Here is a 20,400-nt window from a genome sequence, read left to right as displayed (position 1 = left end):
AATGAAGAAATGTTTGCAGAAGCTGTTAAAAAATTAAAACGAGTTATAAGTGCAGGGTCTTTGCTAGGACTTTCCCCAATCATAAATAAACGCAAGCCCATTCAGACTGGAGAAGTGATTGCATCAGAGTTTTTTTTCCCCCCCTGCCTCCCTTCCCAAGGGATCAGGAGATAAATAGCAGTTTCCTTCTGATTGGCTTGGTGATATTTCATTTCAGTTCATAATCCGATTTTGTCTAAGGGAGAAAGTATGCTATTAATAAAAGGGTTTTTTTTAAATTGTAATATTTGTGATTACTGAGCCTGGCTAGTTAGGGCAGACTGCCCATGAGCCCAGGGTGGGGCTTAATCCTGCTCTGGCCAAGGCATACTTCGAATTACAAGCGGGATCAGGTAAGAGAGTGTAGCCTCTGAAACACTGACGCTGTTACGTGTCTTCTGCTCACCAACTTTCAGGGCTCCCCTGGGGCCCATTACTGTACACCAAACCTATGTCGAGCCTTCCCAGCCCCCTGAAATCTCACCAGCCTTGCCGGTACCACCTCATTTCCCACTCTTCCTCAGGAGGTTTCTTCACTGCCTTCCCAGTCCCAAACTCTGTATGTGCTGGCTTCTGGACCTCTGCTCTTGCTTTCCCATCCTACGCAGCTCAGCCCAGTTTCCCTTCTCCCACCCAAATGTCCAACCCTCCATGTGATAACACCCAGCACAGGGGCCCCACCCAACCTCCATCTCCTCCAGGCGGCCTCTCCCTTAAAACCTAAGCCAGGCTTCCCTGGTGGCGCAGTGGTTAAGAATCTGCCTGCCAAGCAGGGGACACGGGTTCAAGCCCTGGTCCAGGAAGATCCCACATGCCATGGAGCAACTAAGCCCGTGCACCACAACTACTGAGCCTGAGCTCTAGAGCCTGCGAGCCACAACTACTGAGCCCACGTGCCACAACTACTGAAGCCCGTGCACCTAGAGCCCATGCTCCGCAACAAGAGAAGCCACTTCAATGAGAAGCCCGTGCACCGCAACGAAGAGTAGCCCCCACTCACCGCAACTAGAGAAAGCCCGTGTGCAGCAACAAAGACCCAACTCAGCCAAAAATAAATAAAAATAAAAAATAAATTAAAAAAAAAAAAAACCTAAGCCAACATCGATCTCTCTCCTTTCTAACCGTGCATGATTTTGGCACTTCCTGATATTTACCTTAGCCTTTAATTGCTTGTATTATTTTTGAAAATTAAACTGTGAAGAGCATTATCAGTCTATAAAGAATCTCATGTATATATTATTTGACTTTTACAACAACACTGGATGGTGAGTGGAGTCAGTGGGATTAGTATCTGAGATGGGGAACCTGAGGCTTGGAGATTCGGGGACCTGCACTGTCACCTGTCAGGACTTACCATGTTCCAAATTTCATTAAGAAACCCTCCTAGAATGGGAACCAGATCATAACTTCTTTTTTCCCCTCAGCACCATGTTGATCACACAGCAGATAGTTATTAACTAACGTTTCTTGAAATGAAATCCATAAGCAACTACCGGAAATATAATTGGAATGGCATATTTCATTGATGCACATCATTGCTATTAGTACTATTAGCCTCTTCACGTATAAAGAACAGTATGCTTGCAGCATTATTTTTATTATAGTGACCCAGTAAACAACCTAAGGGAGGCTCTCACATGTTCTATACAAATCTCCCCACCCCTGCCCCCGGGGGTCAATCAGAGGGCAGCCACTCATGCAGGTTCTGCTCACAACAAGCAGCGTGGCCCCACTGCCTCCTGGCAAAGGATGGAATGTGCTTATCAGAACTTGCCTAGCAGGGTTGACATGCTGGGCTAGCCCTTGGAAATCTGGAGTCATTTGGGCACATGGAGGATCCAGGTTGCCCAGAACCGCTGCAGAGCCAGGTGCAAGAGCCTCGAGGTTGGGGTGGGGTAAGGGTGGGGTCCATCCATCCATTCTGGGTTGGAGGTAGGAAGACCTCCCAGCGTGGGAGCCAATTTTCTAAGAATTTCAGGCCACTGTGACTACCTGGCAGAACTGAGGAGTGTTGTTTGTTGCATGTCCCTACATCTACCTGGAATAATACCAATTATGACTCTCGATTTTGTACAGTTCCTAACAGCCTAGGAGCACATTCACATGCACTGTTGCTTTGACACAAGGACCCTCCCTGCCAGGCAGGTACTTACTTCCAGTTGGTTGTTGACTTTGGAAAGTGCCTGCATACAGTCAGACCTTCAGAACTGTACCAAAGGACTGAGAGGAAAGCCAACCGCCTCCCAGCCCTGCCCCCCTTGCCCTTCCATAGAGGCAACAATGTTATCTGTCACTTTCTTGTGTCTCTTCCCAGATTTCCCCCATCTTGGAGATGAAGAAGCTGAGGCCCAAAGCAACTGAATGACCTTCCCGAGGACGCATACTGAGTAAGTCACGGGTGAGAATTTGAACTGGCTTCTCACACCACTATGAACTTCCCCTGCACTCCAGGCTATATTTTAGCCAAGAATTCAGCTCATGAAAATCTACAAGCGTGTAAACAAATAAACCCAGATAAATGTCAAAGCCAGAACTGGAGGCCTGGAGCTCCACAGGCTGTCCACTGAGAAGCAGAGCTGCCTACCCCTCTCAGGGCACTCCAAGACCCTTCTCTGGCTGCTCCAAGCCAACTCCCATCTCCAGGACTCTCTCCTGCCTTCCACCTAGCAGGGGCAGGACCACGCATCCTGACCGTTTTGCTCTATCAAAGTGTTCCCACCCAGTGTTCTATTTCTTCAAGGCCCTGATACTTTGAGGGTTGGTCTGATAACAATATGTGTGTGTGTGTGTGTGTGTGTGTGTGTGTGTGTGTGTGTGTGAGTGTGTGTGTGTGTGTGTGTATACATATATACATATATATATATGTATACACACACACACATTCTGGGCTGCTAAGGAAAGATAAAACTTAAGGCTGGTGCAGAGCCTGCAGGCGGTCCAGGCCTGAGGCCACAGGTAGAGAGCTGGGAGGCAAGATCAGAATTCCCTGGCCTTTCCCACCATCCCCCCACCTCCCAGTGGCCCCACGTGCTTTCCAGAGAGTCTTCCATAAAGCTTTGAGGCCTCCAGGCAATAATGGAGCAGGGGTGGTGGATGGGGAGGAGTGAGGGGGTGGGGCTGAGGGAAGAGCGAGTGTGTGTGTGTGTGTGTGTGTGTGCGCGCGTGTGCGTGTGCGTACACTTTGGTATCTATGAGGAACTCCCCTAGCCCACAGTCCCCAGCAGTTTCCTCCATCCATACTCCCAAATCACTCATGGGCAATACCTGCAGCCTCCTTTGGGAAGGTCATTTCAGGGGTGGAGAGGAAGATAAGATATTTGGGGGCAAAGGCACGCAAGTTGAGGGCATCAGGGATGAGGTGAAGCCAGTGGCAGTTGCAGAATTTCTCTAGAACAGGGGCTTAGGGGTAACAGTCTATTTGCACAGAAGCACCTAAAGCTGCATTTGATGAGACTGAGCAAATATCATCTGTATCAAAGAAATAGGGTACTGAGGCAAAAAAGGGGGTGCTCTTGCCTGAGTGGGGGCTCGATAAATATTTTAGCACACTCATGTACGTCCTCTGCATTCACCAACAGTTATTTATCAAAACTGTGAAAAAAAAATATCTACATGCAACGTTAGGGATACAGATGTAAACGCATACAGACAGAAAGTGAAGGTTCATTCTCCAGCAACATCAACTCTGTACTACCCGCCCTCTGGACGGAGCCTGTGACCCAAAGTCTGATGAACCTGAAATATTCCACACTGTGCATTCCGCAGGGGTGAGTTATGATTGGAATGAGAATATTTCTGCTAACTCCATGATTTGGCCTTTACATTTTAAGCCTTAATATTGCAGTAAGGTAGCTTGCGGCTTTTAATTGCCCTGAGCTTTTGTTAACATTAAATGAAGGGAGGAAATGGAAAGGAAAATAAAACCGTATCTGTATTGCTTTTGAGTTGCATAATTGTATATTTTTGCCACCCCATTAGTTTTCAACTATTCCAGCCCATAAACCTCTCCCCCGCCACCACCAAGGAAAGTAAGTCAGTCATTCGGTTATCACTGCAAAGTTTGCCAAATTCTCAGTTCTCTTCTCTAATATTAAAGAGAATGATGCATCTTTAAATTGAGTTTATTTTTTAATTACCACCTGTGGGAGACCCTGAATCACACAGGTGCTTGGTCATCTTTTTGCTTTTTAAAAAAACACACCTTCCTTCTAAGCAGATATGACACTGGAAGACTTAAACATCAGTTATTGGAGTCAGCCACAAAGTGTCCCCTTTATTTGGGGACCAGAGAAGGCACCACCCCTTCCCAACTGCTTCTAACTCGAAGATGACCTCAGAGCCTCAACTCACACTTTCCAAAAGTAAAACTTGCCTCAGTGCTTTACCACACCCACGAAAATTGGCTCCAAAATCTTTTACCAAATAGTTTCGAAGAGTGAAAATAAGAACAGTATAACCCAGGTATGTCACTGTAACCATGGCTACAGGTTTTATTAGCACTAATACCAGGATGTGGTCAGACTGGATATATACAGACGACAAACACAAGCCTGAGTGGTGTCAGAGTATGTGCCCGCGAACTTTCCAAATTGAAAACGTAGTCCTTAATGACTATGATTCATAAAGGACCTGAGGCGGGTGGAGGTGGGGATGGTGGCAGTGGGTCAGGGGGAAGAGAAGGTTTAGGGCAGAGGGCTGCATCGGTAAGAGAAGTCAGGGTTCTAATTTTAGCTGTAATTCAGCTTTAACACAATCCTCTAATATGCCACTGCTTGCATTTAGATTGCAATTTTCCCTTCTCGATGTTTTTTCACAGGTCTTGTCTGTTCTTCACAACAATCTTGAGAGATATCTGAGATGGCTAATAGCCTCACTTCTCAGATGAGAAAAGGGCTCAGAAAGCTTAACTGATTTGCCCAAGGTCAGAGGCTTGGAGGACAACTGAACCGGGACTAGAACTGGGTCCTCTTAATATTCTTTCCACTGCACCCCTCCGCCAGCATTTTGCATTCTCCTTGGGACATTATGATATGTATTAATTCCTCTTGCAAACATCCCGCATCCTTATTATTTGTCTAATTAGCCAGAGACCAGGATCAATCCATTAAACTGGAGGTGACAACTGGAAAGTAAGGCTTGCCTTTTGTCTTTTGTCCTCATCTCTTTTTCAAGCCCCCTGCGTGGTTCTCCCCTTCATGGATGACAGCACAAAGAATAGGTAATGTCGTCCCTACTCCGGAGGGAGGGTGTGGTCCAGGGGCTACAGGCTTAATATGCCTCCAGGGACCAGGTAGGTGTCAGGACTGGGTGAAGCCGGCAGGGTGGGGACTGGGGTACAGGTTCGGGGAACATCGGTCCTTCTAAAGCTCCAGCAGATTATAGCTATGTGGGAGGTTAGTGTGACCAAATTTTAGGACTCGCTAAAGATTGAGAATTTTATATGGAATCAGAGGAGAAAAAAAAAGTAAAATAGAAGTGCCTGGGCTGCCAGTGAATACTCTACGGAGTTTTATGCCTTTGGGTCCCCAGCACCCACTGTCATACGTGACATATTGCCCTTCTCTTCTTGTATTTTTGGTCCTATTAAAATGTGAGCTCCTTGAGGTCACAGAAGGTGTTTTAGTCCATCAAGAGTGTATCCATAGGGTGTGGCACACATGGCAGGCTTTCAAATGCTTGACAGATGAATGATTGGTGAATACCCTTTCGTCCTAGAAAAGATAAGTCCTCAGCGTCCTTCTGGAGAATGGCAGCTCTAGAGTACAGCAGTTACAGCAGGGTGTTTTGCACTTTAGTAGCTCTATGGCCTTGGGCAAATTACTTAGTCTCTGATAGGCTAGGTTTCCTCATCTGTATAATGGGGATTAAAAGACCCACCTCCTGAGTTGCTGAACGAGGCAATGTCTGTAGAGCCTTGATTACACATGCAGAGTTGCGCACTTAGTAAGAACACAACACACACAAATGGTGGCTTTTGGATTCAATAGATCATTCCCTGTTCCTGTGAAAGGTGATAAGACATTATGCCAAGCCTCTGTTTTTGAGGCTTTGGCCTCCTGAGGTATCTATGTCAAAAGAGGCCAGTCAAAGGAAAACAAGTGAGCATTCTAGCTGAAATGAAGAGGAGAAAGTTGATAGTGATGGACAGAACAAGGCATCCCTAAGAAACTAGATCCTGGAGGTCACGAGGACTGAAAGAGGGGCGGCAGCTGAGAATGAATGGAAATAAAATTAGCAAGAAAGCAGGGGAAAGGCAAATGGGTCTGCCCTGATTCCTAGGATTGGCTGACTCACTCCCACCGGTTCACAGAACAGTTGATCAGACTCTGCTTATGAATTCTGTAATGAATGGAAGCTTTTGCCTTTCACACAGTATGAGTAGTATAATAACAAATAGGGTGCTATATGGTTTTCAAGGCAATTTTAAGGCCCCCACTGTGTGAAGTGTACTTAGCCTACACGCTTTACACACATTATCTTTACACACGTCATTCACTCACTCACGCACTCATTCATTCATTCATCCATTCAACAAATACTTATTGCCAGCCCACTTTCTGCCAGGCACTGTTCTGGGGAGAAAGAATAAAATGATGTAGCACAGTGGAAAAAACACCTCGCCCTCTGAGAAGTGTGCTCAAATCTCTGTTTACAGAAGAGAAAACTAAACTCAAAGTACTTAAGTGGATGTTGCCCAGACTCCACGCCAGTGTTAGCGAAGGAGGCAAAATTCTTTTTTTTTTTTTTTTTGAGGGATAACTCTGTTTTTTTTTTTTTCATCTTACTATATCATTTTTTTAAACATCTTTAATGGAGTATAATTGCTTTACAATGGTGTGTTAGTTTCTGCTTTATAACAAAGTGAATCAGCTATATGTATACGTATATCCCCAAGGAGGCAAAATTCTTGGTGCATGTTTTCTGGTTTAGGAGAAAAATCAGGAAGTTATCATGATGATCTAGGGACATAAACATGAGGAAGTCTGTAACTTGCTAACAGGCTGGGGGTACTGCATTCGATCACATTTAGCACAGCTGGAATTTTCAGAGTATCGGAGAGACACGATTTTTAGTGTTTAATCCTAAGAGTGACTGAAAGCGACTAATTATTGTCAGAGTCTATGACATGGACCCTTTGGAGACAATGTAATTAGGGAAGAGAATGGAGAAGAGAGAGGGAAGAGGGCGGGAGAAAGAGTAAAGGAGAATAAAGTGGCTAGAGATTTTAGGCCATCCATAACAGAAAGCCCAGATGAAAACCCTTTTAAATTCCTTTCATTGTTCTTAAATTATTCTCTAATTATTTTCCTCACATCATCTTTGAGTAGAGAGAAGGTGCCGTTTTCCTCCTCTGTATTTCCTAGCATAGCTTAATTAATACTTGATTGACTGAAAGATTGACTCAATTGAACCTGGAGTGAAATGGAGCTTTTTAATTTTCTTTCTGCTGAACCTGAAATAGAGCATATAGTAATTAGGAAAGGATCCCTTGTTATCAGAAAGTCCCAGCCACAATGAGCTCTCTGTAACTGAGCAAAAGGAAGGTAGATGATTATTTAGGAGCTGATAAAGCACACTCCCCACTCCCTTCTGCTTTCAGTGATATGGGAGTTTCTTGATCATTATTTCTTCCTTAAATGAGTTACTTGGCTGGAAGATCCGTCTGGATGGTGGGCTAAATGGTGGATAATTGTCATCAAAGTCTGGCCACAGATGTGACTGATGGCCTCTTTTCTATGCCTTTCATTGCCCCTGTTCTCTCCCCAGTGACCTCGGTTGACTAATTTACATTTTTTTTTCAAGATCTCTTTTCTTTTAGGACCCTTGGGTTAACCAGAATGACTTCATTCATTCATTCAGGGACATTCCCGACTCTGAGCATCTACACAGAATAAGACAGGCGAGGGCCCAGTTCTCACTGAACTTATTTTCCAGAGCAGGAAGACAGTCCATAAATGCATACACTACAGTGACAAGAGCATCACGTGTGACTCCGAAATTTTAGAGTGGGAAGAACTACCAAGGCCATAAGACAGGATGGTGTGCTAGAGGTTGATGGGGGCTGGGCTTCTTAGATGACTTGGTCGAGAAAGGCTTCGTGTTGAGGTAACATCTGTGGTTACAAGTGAGTGGAAATGCCTTTGTGTGGAACTCTGCATGTTAGGAAGCAGTCGGCCACGCCAAGATCTGAGAGAAAATGTACCAGAGGGACAAGCAAGTTCCTGAGGGGTGGACAGCTCTGGAGTAGGTGTGTCCAGGGCACAGCGAGTGAGAAGGGGTTACAGGATGAGATTAGAGATGGAGGCAGAGCCAGCTGATGGAAGCACTTGTGGGGTATTTTTATTCAATACTTTCCAGGCATTGGGAAGCCGTGGGGGTGGGGAAGGGGGGGGGGCTCGTGTGGGGAGAAGAGGCTATAAAGAGGGAAGAGTAGAATCAGAGAGACTGGTTAGGAAGCTGTGCAGTAATCCAGGTGAGGGGTGATGGTGACCTAGCCATGAAATGGACAGAAGTGGGATGCGGGATATATTCTGGAGATAGAAGGGATGAGACCAGCTGAGGGGTGGGAGTGGTGTCAAGCAAGAGGGGTACATGAGTCTCCTGGGGCTACCGTGACAACGTACTGCACGCTGGGTGGCTTAAACAACAGAAATGTATTGCCTCACAGCTCTGGAGGCTAGAAATCTGAAATCAAGGTGTTGGCAGGGTTGGTTCCTTCTGAACCAACAGCTTTCCTTCTGAAAGCTGTGAAGGAAGGATCTGTTCCAGGCCGCTCTCCTTGGCTTGTCAACGGCCATCTTCTCTAAATGCCCCTTCATTGTCTTCCCTCTGTGCAAGTCTACCTCTATGTCCAGATTTCCCCTTTTCATAAGGAAACCAGCCATATTGGATTATGGACCCACTTTACTCCCGTATGACCTCATCTTAACTAATTACATCTGCAAAAATGCTGTGTCCAAATAAGGTCATATTTTGAGATAGGGGTTAGGATTATAACATATAAATATATCATATGTATATATATATATACACATATATATGATTCTTTGTGCTTTTCTGTATTCTTTTACTTTTTCAAAGAAAACAAATAATTACAATGTAGTCAACAAGGGCTGTGATGGTAGGTTATTGGCTCCATGAGAGCTCAGAAGAGAAAGAAATGGATTCGGGGAGGTCTGCAGGCAGAGGACTGACAGTCACAGAAGACCTCCCAGAGGAGGCTGGAAGGACAAGGAGTTTCCCTGTGAACGGACCAAAGGGAAGAGGTGAGAAGACATTCCAGGCAGGTGGAACAGCACGTGCCAAAGAATGGCAGTGTGAGAGAGCAGGAAGCTCGGGAGAATTTGAAGAAATGTGGCAATAAGGGTGGTGGTGGGAGACGAGGTTAGGGTGAGAGCAGAGGCCAACAGCTCACAAGCGATTTGTCCCTCTTGCCGAGGAGTTGCGATGATCGTGCAAGTGACGAAGAGCCAAAGACAGGCTGAGCAGGGGGAGCATGACCCCATGTGGATTTTAGAAGATGAACCGAAGGAAGGAAAACTAGAGACCAGTCTGAGGGCTTGGACAAATGCGATAACAACGAGGGTGAAGAGGAGGGTGCCTGTGCTCCTCGGGATGCTTTCTCTGCTTCTCCACCCTCTGCCCTCTATACTCATGCCACCACAGCTGCCTGGCTTGAGCCCTGCTTCACCTTCGGCACTCTCGGGCTCCAGCTCTCTCCTAGACCATGCCAAGCTCTTTCCCACTCCGGGCCTTCGCCCTGCTGTTCCTGCCACCTGCACGCAACTGGACCCTTGTCATCCCTCCAACCTCAGTTCAAAGTCACCTCCTCAGAGGCCATGCCGACTGTTTGCTTTATAGCACCAACAGCATATCTTGGCTTCTTTGTTTGTGCACCTGTTTACTATCTGCCTTCTCCCTGCAGAAAGTAAGTAGCTTTACCATATCTGCATCATTCATGACTATGTATGCAGTGCCTGGGAAGGAACTGACACATACTAGGAGTTCATTAAATGCACTGGCAGAAGGAAAGAAGGGAGAGAGGGAAGGAACAAAAAGACAGTTTGGTGCGGGGGAAGGATGGAGGCTCATGTCCCGCTCTGCCCAGTGATATGAGATCCACGGGGGGTGAAAAGGCTGTATCCACACCCTCATAGTGCTGCCTCTGAGTGATGCCTGTACATGTTTTAATTCTGAAATGGTTGCTTTGCAAAAGAATGATGAGTGTAGTAAGAGTCTCCTTACTACATGAAAACTATAGAGAAAGGAGAAAAAAAATGCCTTTTAAAGGAGACCTAAAGAATCAGTCATGACTCCAGAACCAGCCCAAATTCTAAAAAGGCAAACAAAATCATCATTAGCTAAGAAGTCGAGGGTGTTTCTTTGGCCAGCCTATTCCTTTGGGGTCAAATAATAAGGGCACACATCTATGGCCAGGCGTGGCTCCAAGAGGCTCTACATCTACTGACTCATTTAGTTTCCACAACAGCCTACTATTATCAGCTCCATTTTACGCATGAGGAAAGTGAGCCCCTGGGTTAAGTAACCTGCCCAACGTGATAGACTTAGTGAGTAGCAGCATCAGGATTCGAACCCAGGATATTCGGTCCCGGAACCGGCACTCTGAAGCACTTAGCTAAACCCCTCTTGGGTCAAAGCTGCACCACAGAAGAGTTGTTAAATGTATCACATATTTGTTATAATCATTGCCAACGTTAGCTTTTTGTCACTTGTGTGAGGTAGGATGGGCTAATTGCTATAGCGAATAATCCTTAAATCTCAGTGGCTTCCCCCAACAAAGGTTTCTTTCTCATTCGTTCCACTGTTCACTGTGGTCAGCGAGGTGCTCTGCTAGCACTCATTCAGGAACATCTTCCACCTCTGCTGTCCCAGGGGCCCTGGAGTCCTCCCCTGGGCCCTTTGCATCTGGCCAGCCAGTGAGCAAGCAGAGAGAGAACGTGGAGGCCCTTGGGGGAGAGTTCAGGAGCCAGGCCCATGTTCCTTTGGCCAGAACTCAGTCACACAGCTCCAGAGGTGTCAGGGGGCTGAGAGGCATAGACTAGCCTGAGCCCAGGATGAGGACGTGGTGGGCATCTTGCCTAGTGCTGCCTCCATAGTTAACTGTACGGACTTCTGTAGGGGAAACCTGGCAGGAGGGGTGCTGGGAGTCAGAAGACACTGGTTCTGGCCCTGAATCCACCAGTTGTCAACTGTGTGACCTCCAGCAAGTCACAGCTTCTTTTGGTCCCAGATTCCTTATCAATAAAGTGAGGGAACCCAACCAGATGACCCATCTCTGGATTATTCCAATTCAGAATGTCTACATGACAAAGCATCATTTTATTATTTTTAATAACCATGGTACCTTAATCGTTTCTGTACTGATGACCTATTTGTGCTTTTGTTCAAAATTGCAATCATAATTATAACATTGATTCTGACGGAAAATACTATCTATTTTCTTCTAATACTCAATATCCAGTTCCACACCATGTATGCATACTCTGGGGGGAAAAAAAGAGGATCCAATTTTGTATTTGGACTAGTTACTTGAAGCAATTAATTAAATTGGGGGAAATACAGACATCTATTTCATCATGCCTTGAGCCTTGAGGTTTTAAGTTATAAGCGTAATATTCCACTAGCAGATTATTTTCTGTGATCTGACAATTTTTGTACAAAACAGTACTTACATCTATTAGAGGGCATCTGAGCATGCCAGGTTAGCAAGGTGAGAAACATCAAGAAAATACATATCCAGAGCAGCAGAGTTAAGAACTGCTGACTGAGGTTCCACCCGTGCCCTAGCTGCCAGAGAGCCTTAGTTTCCGAAGTGTGTGATATTGTAACCACAGGGATTTTGCAAGGACTGCAGGGTGGTTTTGGGAGCTGGGACAAGGTATGGGCAGGCAGGGTGGAGAGGCCTGGGGCTGAAAAAGAGGTTTTAAACCCTCAGGAGAGATGGCGAGAGTCAGGTAGAGCCTGTTGGATGGGATTCCTATTTTAGGAATATACCAGAGTTGGAGACCAGAGAGGAGACTAGGGCTAGAAGAAGAAGAGCAGAGCACAGCCCAGAGACAGTCCTCATGTCCCTCCGCCTCACAGTTCTCTCACCGCATCCGCTGGAGAACACCCAAGTCAGGCGCTTATCCCACCCAACGCCACCACCCTCACCCTCGTCCCGGTGCCATTTTCCCTGAACAACTGCAGTCGTCTCCTCCCGCTCCTGCCCTTGCCAATCTGTTCTCTCTCACCCCAGTGACAGTGTTCTTTATGAAACTCAGATCTATTCTGTCCCCTCCTTGCTTGAAATCCCATGGCCCTTACAGTACACACCAGCCATTGACATGGCTTAGCAGGCCCTGAAGGTGTAGGGCCACCTGCCTCGAGGGCTTCACGTCACCCCACTGTCACCCCCACTCACTGCTGCTGCGTCCAGCCACACCGTCCTTTCAGGTCCTTTGCAGGAGAAGCAACAGGTCCATGTTCATCTGAAAAAAATACAATGAACACATTATTTCCTGTGTTTCCAGACTTCGCGGTGGGGGGGACAGTTTATCATGTATTAACAATTGAACTCATTGCTTTAAATTTAGAGGCACTTCATCTGAAAAGGTATTGGAGAGTTGAAAGAAAACACATCACGCATATTACTTGAAAGTGCTTTAGATAAGTTTAGTCTATGTCCTCAAGAGTTTTCAGACACCCTGACCACATGTTTGCTGTTTTTGTCATTCAGATCTTAGTGAAGCCATCCCCACCCAGAGCCTGCTCTGGCTTCCCTGATGGGTATCACTCACTTTCACAGCATCCCGGGCTTCTCCTTCATAGCAACTATATACTCACACACCGGTCTGCGGGGTTCTTTGATGAGTGTTTGCTTCCCACACCAGACTTTGAGCAAAAAAGGGACAAGGATGGAGTCTGCCTGCTCCTGGATACCCAGGACCCAACACAGTTCCCAGCGTGTACTAGGTGCCGCATAAGTAGTCCCTGAAAGAATGACTGAGCAGACTCTGTCCTGATTGTCATTTCCTTTTCACCTCTTAATCCCCTCCAGGCCAGCTTGCTTACTCCTTCCCCTGCGCCGCTCCCATGCCCTTTACACAGAGTTTGACCACAGGACCCTTGATCACACTGTGCTTCTGCTATCTTTGTCTCTGCTCCTTACGAGAGAGGGAGGAGCTCAGGATCTGAATGCACAGGGCCAGACACAGAGTGGGTGTTCCGTGAATGTTTATTGCATTGAACTGTGACCTCCACGAGAGTAGCTCTGGCCCAGATGCCCTGACTACACAAGAGCAAGAAGTAACACCCAAGGAGGCTCCCTGCAGCAGGCCCTGGTGCTGCTGTGTATGAAAATAAACCTCTTTCCCACTCTCCTCGCCCATGATCCATCCATCCTCTCACTCAGCACATGGCTTCTGAGCTTACAGAAAAGGGTCATCAGCTCAACCTCCTCATTCAGCAGTTTTTGAACCTGATAATTGTCCAGAAACACTTGGGTTGTTTGTTATAAACATAAATTCCTGGGCGTACCCTAGACCTACTGAATCAGGGTCTCCAGGAGTGTAACTCGGGAATCTGCATGCTTTAATCCCTTGGTGACACGCTTGGTGACTCCCTTCCCTGGCCAGAAGGCCAACCTGCCATCATCTGAGATCTTTGGGTGAGGAGATAAAGCAAGCACACTGATGACCACAACACAAGGTATGGGCTCAATGGAACATTTGAGGAAAGGCACAAGGGAAGGTCTTTGCCCCCAAGTTACAATTATGAGGTGGCCCCCCACACATACCCAGGAGTCTGCAGCTGCAGCAGAGGAATCTTCTAAGGCTCTGAGAGAAACCTGACCCTCCTGCTTCACCCCACCCCCTACAAGAAGCCCAAAGATTTAAACCATTTGGAAATCACTCTGGAGAAGGTTTCAGGGATTTCAATTGGGTGCCATCATGATCCTTAACATTAACATTTCTAGAAAGCATCTGCTATCCAGCAGACACTATTCTTCAGATTTACACGTATTATTTCACCTAATAGACAGAAATTACAAGAGGCCAGTGCAAAGGAGAATGCCCTTCCCCCTTCTTGGGGAGCTCCAGAAGCAACAGCAGTCTGAGGGCCAGCCCTAGACACAACTCCGGAGCAGCTCTCGGCTCTCAGGGATGGATCAGACATCCCTGTGGCAGGAGCCATCCCAGTACACTTCCAGGGGTTCCAAAGCCTGGAGGGAAGCTGGGGCCTGCAGAGGGCTAGGTGCTCTCCCCAGGTCTCATTTTATGAGCTCAACAGTCCTCCAGACACCATCAGATGTCCCCCAAGCGACCCTTTTCCATTCCTGTTGCTGGATGCCGTAGTCTAGAATTACAGCCACAGAACTGCAGACCAGTTCTAAGCGGGGAGGTCACCTGTGAAGCCCTTTTCATTTGAATGGGGGGGGGCGGTTCATGGTTCCCTGGCCATGACGACTGGCCTACAGGTGAGGGATGGGGAAGAAAAGCTCAAGGCTAGAATTAGTCCGCTGTTATGGGGAGATCACTCGCTATTTTACAGATTATGTTTTATAGTATTTTACAGTTTACGAAATGCATTAAACATATTGAGCTCTTAATCTTCACAACCTCATTACAAGGGAAGCTTATTAGCTTCATTTTGTAGCTGAAGTTCGGTAACCGGCCAAGGTCACAAGAGTTGAGCCAGGGCGCAAACCCAGGTCTTCTGGCTCCAGGATCTCTGTTCTCCATCAACACCTCACATGCAGGCAGACAGACGGCTTGTGGGAAGAAAGAATGGATGAGTGACTCTCTCCCAGCTAGATACTACGAAGGATATAGAGATGAATACTGCTCACTTTCAAGAAAACTGAAAGGACCTTTTCCCCTCTTCTCCCTCCTCATAACCACCCCCGCAACCACAATCAAGGTTGCTTAGCACCTATTGTTGGTTTTACAAGAATAGATGAATTGTTTTTCAAACAGTGTCAGCTCTCAGTGATACTTGAGAGCTAACCAAAGGATGGGGTCTCCCAAGAGCATTTCTAAGGCTCAAAGTGTGGCTCCTTTTGCAAAAACGTTCATAGAAGCTCTAACTTTTAATTCATACCACCAAGGAGATATTTGATTGTTTCCTGGAAATGCTAATAATACAAAGCTCATCAATATCAATACTAATGAAACACTATAGATGAACAGAGCTCAGCAAGTAACGTGGGGGGCCTAGAAGAGAATTCTTAGATTAAAAAATATAAAGAATACCTTTTAATTGAATTTTCCCCAGACAGGATTCCCAACCGTTAATGAATACTCTCTTTGGCTGTATGGAGAGTAGACTCAAATAAGTATCTTTAGGAATCCAGAAGTGAATTACTGACTTAGCTTTAGCTTGAAAAGAAATCTGTTTATTCACAGGCTATTTTAGATGCCATGGGATGGATGAGTTTGAGACAAAGGTTGGGATGGGTGGGAGGGCCTGGAACATTGAAATAAAGACATAATTCAAATGCATGCTTTTAATTCATCCAATTAAGCATCCTCAGTTGGAATTTGCTCCTTCTATTTGCCTTTTGGCATGATCCCTTAGTGATAATAAGATCCCTGGAATGTACAAGGCTCCATGATACCAGAAACCTTATCTTTGTCGTTCATTCCTGAATCCTCAATACCTAACACAGTGTGTGGCACATATTAGGTGCTCAATAAATGTTTGCTAAATGGATGAAACATCTTCTCTTAAAACACCTACCAGAGGTTTTCAGATCCTGTTATCTTTTCCTGAAGGGCAGCTCTGATCACAACACCCTCCTACTACAAAGCCCCCCAAATAAACACACCCTATGAAGGCCCTCTCTACCTTGGCCACAGCCTACAGTCCTTCCCTCTCCCACCCTGAGCTCGAGGCTCACCAGAAGGCCCCTCGTTCTCCTGCTTATGTTCTAGAACTTTCACCGTCTGGAATCTTTGAACATCCTTTTCACACGTTTTTCTGTCAAGATCCTACTAATCTCTCAAGATGCTCTATTCTCAAGTGGCTCTACTTTTACGAAACTGCCCTAATATTCTCCAAGGGCTTGATGCCCTTCTTCTCTCTCCCTGGCTGAACCCAAGAGTGGGCTCTGATTCACATATGCTCCCCACAGAGACCAGCACGACCCCTGGCACAGCAAAGTTTGTCAGCAAGTGTTGTTTGCTGCTGTCTAATTGAATCACAGAAATGCAGTGCAAGGAGCATCTGGTCCCCGAAAGTGTATGTGTAGGGTCAGGTTAGAGAAAAGCACCTAACAACAGAGCAGAAAAATCCCTCTGGATGGGCCAAAGAATACTGGGCCATACAAGGCTCAGGTCAAAGCAAAGGTTACAGCAAAGGGAGAAGGAGAACCCAGAGGAGAGGCAAGTGGTGTGAGAAGGAGCAAGCAGCGAAGTGGCCCCGCTGAGGGGCTATGGGGAGACCAAGGGTGGTTTTCCTCTATAAAGAGCCTGTGTGTTTGATGGCGTGTGGGTAGGTCCATGGCGTGAGATGTTTCCAGACACTCAGAGGGGCTCAGGCAAAGCCTCCAGCAAGGAGACATAACTTCTCAGGATGCTCTTCTTTGTTGCACGTTGAATTTAAGTTCAGGTGCCATATGCTTTCTATAAACCTCCCCTTGGGCGGGACTGGATTTTTACTGTATGTATCTTCATGCATTTGTGAGGTGCCTGACAATGGGAAATAAATCTCTTTGTAGTCTTCTTCTGCAACAGACGGGGATAAATGTTTCAGTCAACCTGAGGGATAGCAAAGGATTGTAAGATTCTATAAATTCTGGGCTACTTGCCAAAAATGGGTTAATTCCACACGAAAGAATAGGAGGCCCAGAGCAACACCTGTGAACGGCTCACCCCTTGGGGATCGGGAGCCAAACCTCCCAGAATCCATTAAGGCCAGCTCTGCCACTCCCTCACTGTGTGACCTGTGCCTCCGTCTCTTCAGCTGTAGGATGGGGGGAATAACTGTACCTCTTTCATAAGGTTGTGATGAAGACTAAATGAGTCGATAGGTGCAAAGTGCCTAGAACAGTGCCTGGAATATAATAAGTGCCAGCTTACAGCATGATGTCAGGCTCCATGGGCCAAATGGCACAGGTACCAATTTATACAATTGCATAAACTGCATAAATAATGTTATGAGGGGATAGGTCCACATGCCTGCAGACCAGGATGGAGATCCTGGGTGTGCCTGGATGGACACGTGGGCACTGGGTACGTAGGACACTTACAGAGTGTGTTATCCAAGGAATTAGACCCCCAAGGACAACCGCTGGGACACCACGTGTAACACACCACCCAGGTGTGTAACACACACATTTATGCTCCAGTGCAGGACAACCCAGTGAAGCCCAGACTTCAAAATGATTCCGGACCCAGGTCCCCCAGTGCTTCCCTCCATTCACAATGCACCATCCCATTGCTCACTTAAAAGATCATTCACATGAAGGTGATTTAGAAAAGTATCAAATAAAATACAAATATAAAGTCATCGTCCTTAGTTTTTCTGCTCGCCCAGCAGCCTCAGGAGAGCGCTGGACCCATTGTTCAGAGCTCTGGGTGTTCATCACAGCTCTGTGTGTCCTCAAACATGTCACCTCAGCACTACGGGCCTCAGATTCTGCATCTTTAAGTGAGAGAGCTGGTCAGGATGATTTATAAGGTCTGCAGCCTGGGCAATGTCTTTTTTATTTTCCTGAGCAATGTCTTATGCCAAGAGGTCTCTTCAATTTCTTTGAATTATCCCTGTCCTCCCAGTCTTGTTTAGACCCGAGAACCTGTGGATTCCAGAACTGAAGGCGCCTCTAAGACCTTATACTTCAGAGCTGAGGCCTGAGATATATGAAGACAGTTGGAGAAGGTGCCACAGGAAGAGGGGCCACTCTGGACCAGCAACCAGAACAGTCCCGGCTGTAAGCTGAGCTCAGAATAGGAGTAGAGGGACATCCAGGGACCCCATCCCAGTTTCCAAGCACCATCACTGATCAGCCTGCAAAACTCTTTCCACTGCAAAGAAAGGGAACAGGCAGGGAAGGAGACTTGGGAATCTTTGGCTGGGGGACAGAAAGCAGAGACAAGGGTAATGAGGGAGAGGAAGGTAGAAACAGAGAGAACTGGTTTCCCACCCAAAGCACGGTGAGTCCTTGCCAGGCACAGGAGTGGGGTATAAGGAGGGGGGAGACATGGAGCAGGGAAAAGAGCATGAAGGGACAGCAAGGAAGGCAGGAGTGAGGCAGGATGAGGACTGATGACCTCCTAGCCTGGGGAGCTCCAAGTCCCCTATGACAGCCAGCAAGACTTGGACATTTGATCTTGTGCTTAAGCTTTAATTAGTGTTGAAAATGGCAAGTTCACAGAAGGTCAGATATGGAGCTGTCCTGTGGGGAGTATGTGTTCAACACCTATCAGGTGAGCTGCAGTGGAGAACTACTCCTGTAGAGGGTCCAGGGAGCCAACCCCTTAACCAGAACACTGTGAATACACACATTGATTTATTTATCTGACAATTGCAGAGCACTTACTATGTGCCAGGTCTGATATGCTATTCCTTTTTATATACTAAGTCCCATACAGTTGTACATAGCAAGAATTAGTTAATACTTAATTGACTAAATGCATGTGTTTATCTTGTTTATAGAGTCTCAATACAATTTCAGTGAACTCTGGAAACCTTTGATTTCCTCCCATTTCCTAAGCCTAAAATCAAGGACGTTATTAAAAATTACAGACCATTCCCACTGCATATCTCTTAAATTATCTGTTTTTCTCTCTTTAGGTGCTATCCGTGGCATGCCCAAACCCAAAGCTGGTAGAGGAATAAGTTACAAGTGGGCAATTCTGCAACCTGTCACGCCCAGGCCTTGCTGGTGAGCTGAGAGGCTCCTCTGGTCCCATCTAGCCAAGCACCATGGAGAAAATCAGCGCCTTCTTTAGCGCCATCTGGGACACCGTCTCGGCCAAACACCAAGAGGGCCTCTTCAACAGCATCTGTCTAGGCATCCTGCTGGGGCTGCCCCTACTGGTGATCATCACCCTCCTCTTCATCTGTTGCCATTGCTGCTGGAGCCGGGCAGGCAAAAGTGGCCAACAGCCAGAGCGAAACAAGGGGAAGAAGAAGAAGAAAAAGAAGGCTGAAGAAGACCTCTGGATCTCCGCTCAGCCCAAGCTTCTCCAGATGGAAAAGAGGCCATCACTGCCCGTCTAGTTAGACAGGAGGCAGAAGTGTCCTCCCCTGGGGGCTCAGCTGCCTTCCAACCACACACAGGGTAGGGAGCAGAAATCCCTGAAGTGATGCACTCACGTCCACAGAGGAGCTGCTCAACCAAGGAGCAAACCTCAGACTGAGTATCCCGATGGAGGGCATTCCCGGGGAACACATGGACAAGCCTTGGGTGCTGTCTCGGCATCTATGTGTCCAATAGCAACGCTCTTTACTACAGACTCAGGCATGCCTTCCACCCACCTCCGGCACATTCCATATGCAAAAGCACAAGGAACATGTATCCATACATCTTGACATATCTCCCAAATGCACACATGCACACCACACACACAAACACACACACACACACACACACAAATTCAGGCAACAGGTACCTGGGCAAGTATATACTGTTCATCAAATGGTCACTGAATGTCTACTTTGTACAAGGCACTAAACAAGGCAGTACATTATCTGCTCTTGGAAAAACATCTCATAGGAAAGCCTGGCAGACCCGGGCACACATGCACAATTACATAACCGGACAAGAGGCCTACGCACTGTCAATGCCATACACCACTCAGGTTAGAGATGTATGCTCTTCTGTTCCCATCCCTACATAGCCTTTTACTGGAGATCTTCATTTTAGGACATTCCAGCAACCCGGTACAGTCCCCGTTCCTGTATATTGATACAGACACACCAAGTTCCTGTGCTTCTGACCTCTCACCTGGAGGAAAAGTTTAAAGTGTGATGGATCAAAATTCATCGAAAGCTATTGTCTTGCAAATCATGACAAGGTCCTCAACACCACTGATGGGTGTTCAATGTAGTCCAAGACCTCTCTTTGAGACGCTACCCCCAGAACCACTCAGCAAAACTCCCTTCTCCAAGCGAGGACAAACGGCTCCTGGTAGTGACCGCTAGGAGGCTATGGAGACCAGGTGTACGCCATCCACTTCAGTGGACTACCGTTGTGTACCTGTGCAATATATGTTTCACAGATGGGAAGGGGGTGCTACCCCTGAGCTAGGGATCCCCTATGAAACCAAAGGTTTTCAGCAGGGAAGGAATTAAGACAATCACAGGTACAGTCTCACAGAAGGCACACTGGAAACAATTTCATAAGGTTGTCATGGA

General features: G+C 46.7%; 1 protein-coding gene across 3 annotated transcripts in view; it reads left to right on the top strand.

Moving 5' to 3' along the window:
• Positions 1–19,822, top strand: part of KIAA0040 (KIAA0040 ortholog) — a 32,538-nt gene extending 12,716 nt beyond the window's left edge. The window contains exons 2-4 of one of the 3 annotated variants that reach the window (XR_011073639.1): positions 2,354–2,426; positions 3,618–3,806; positions 4,856–5,148. Coding sequence is in view for 2 of the 3 variants with exons in the window: in XM_068541296.1 (XP_068397397.1) it covers positions 18,967–19,263 (297 nt within the window). In the remaining variant the exon portion in view is untranslated. Of the gene's footprint in view, positions 1–2,353; positions 2,427–3,617; positions 3,807–4,855; positions 5,149–17,816; positions 17,972–18,834 lie in introns of those variants that run through there. The other 2 variants (XM_068541296.1, XM_068541295.1) reach the window with 2 other exon arrangements.
• Positions 19,823–20,400: the final 578 nt, after the last annotated feature.

This window comes from Eschrichtius robustus, chromosome 3 (assembly GCF_028021215.1).
Source record: "Eschrichtius robustus isolate mEscRob2 chromosome 3, mEscRob2.pri, whole genome shotgun sequence".
Classification (NCBI taxonomy): domain Eukaryota; kingdom Metazoa; phylum Chordata; class Mammalia; order Artiodactyla; family Eschrichtiidae; genus Eschrichtius; species Eschrichtius robustus.
Note: the sequence above shows the minus strand (reverse complement) of the source record. Positions and strands in the feature narration are given on the sequence as shown.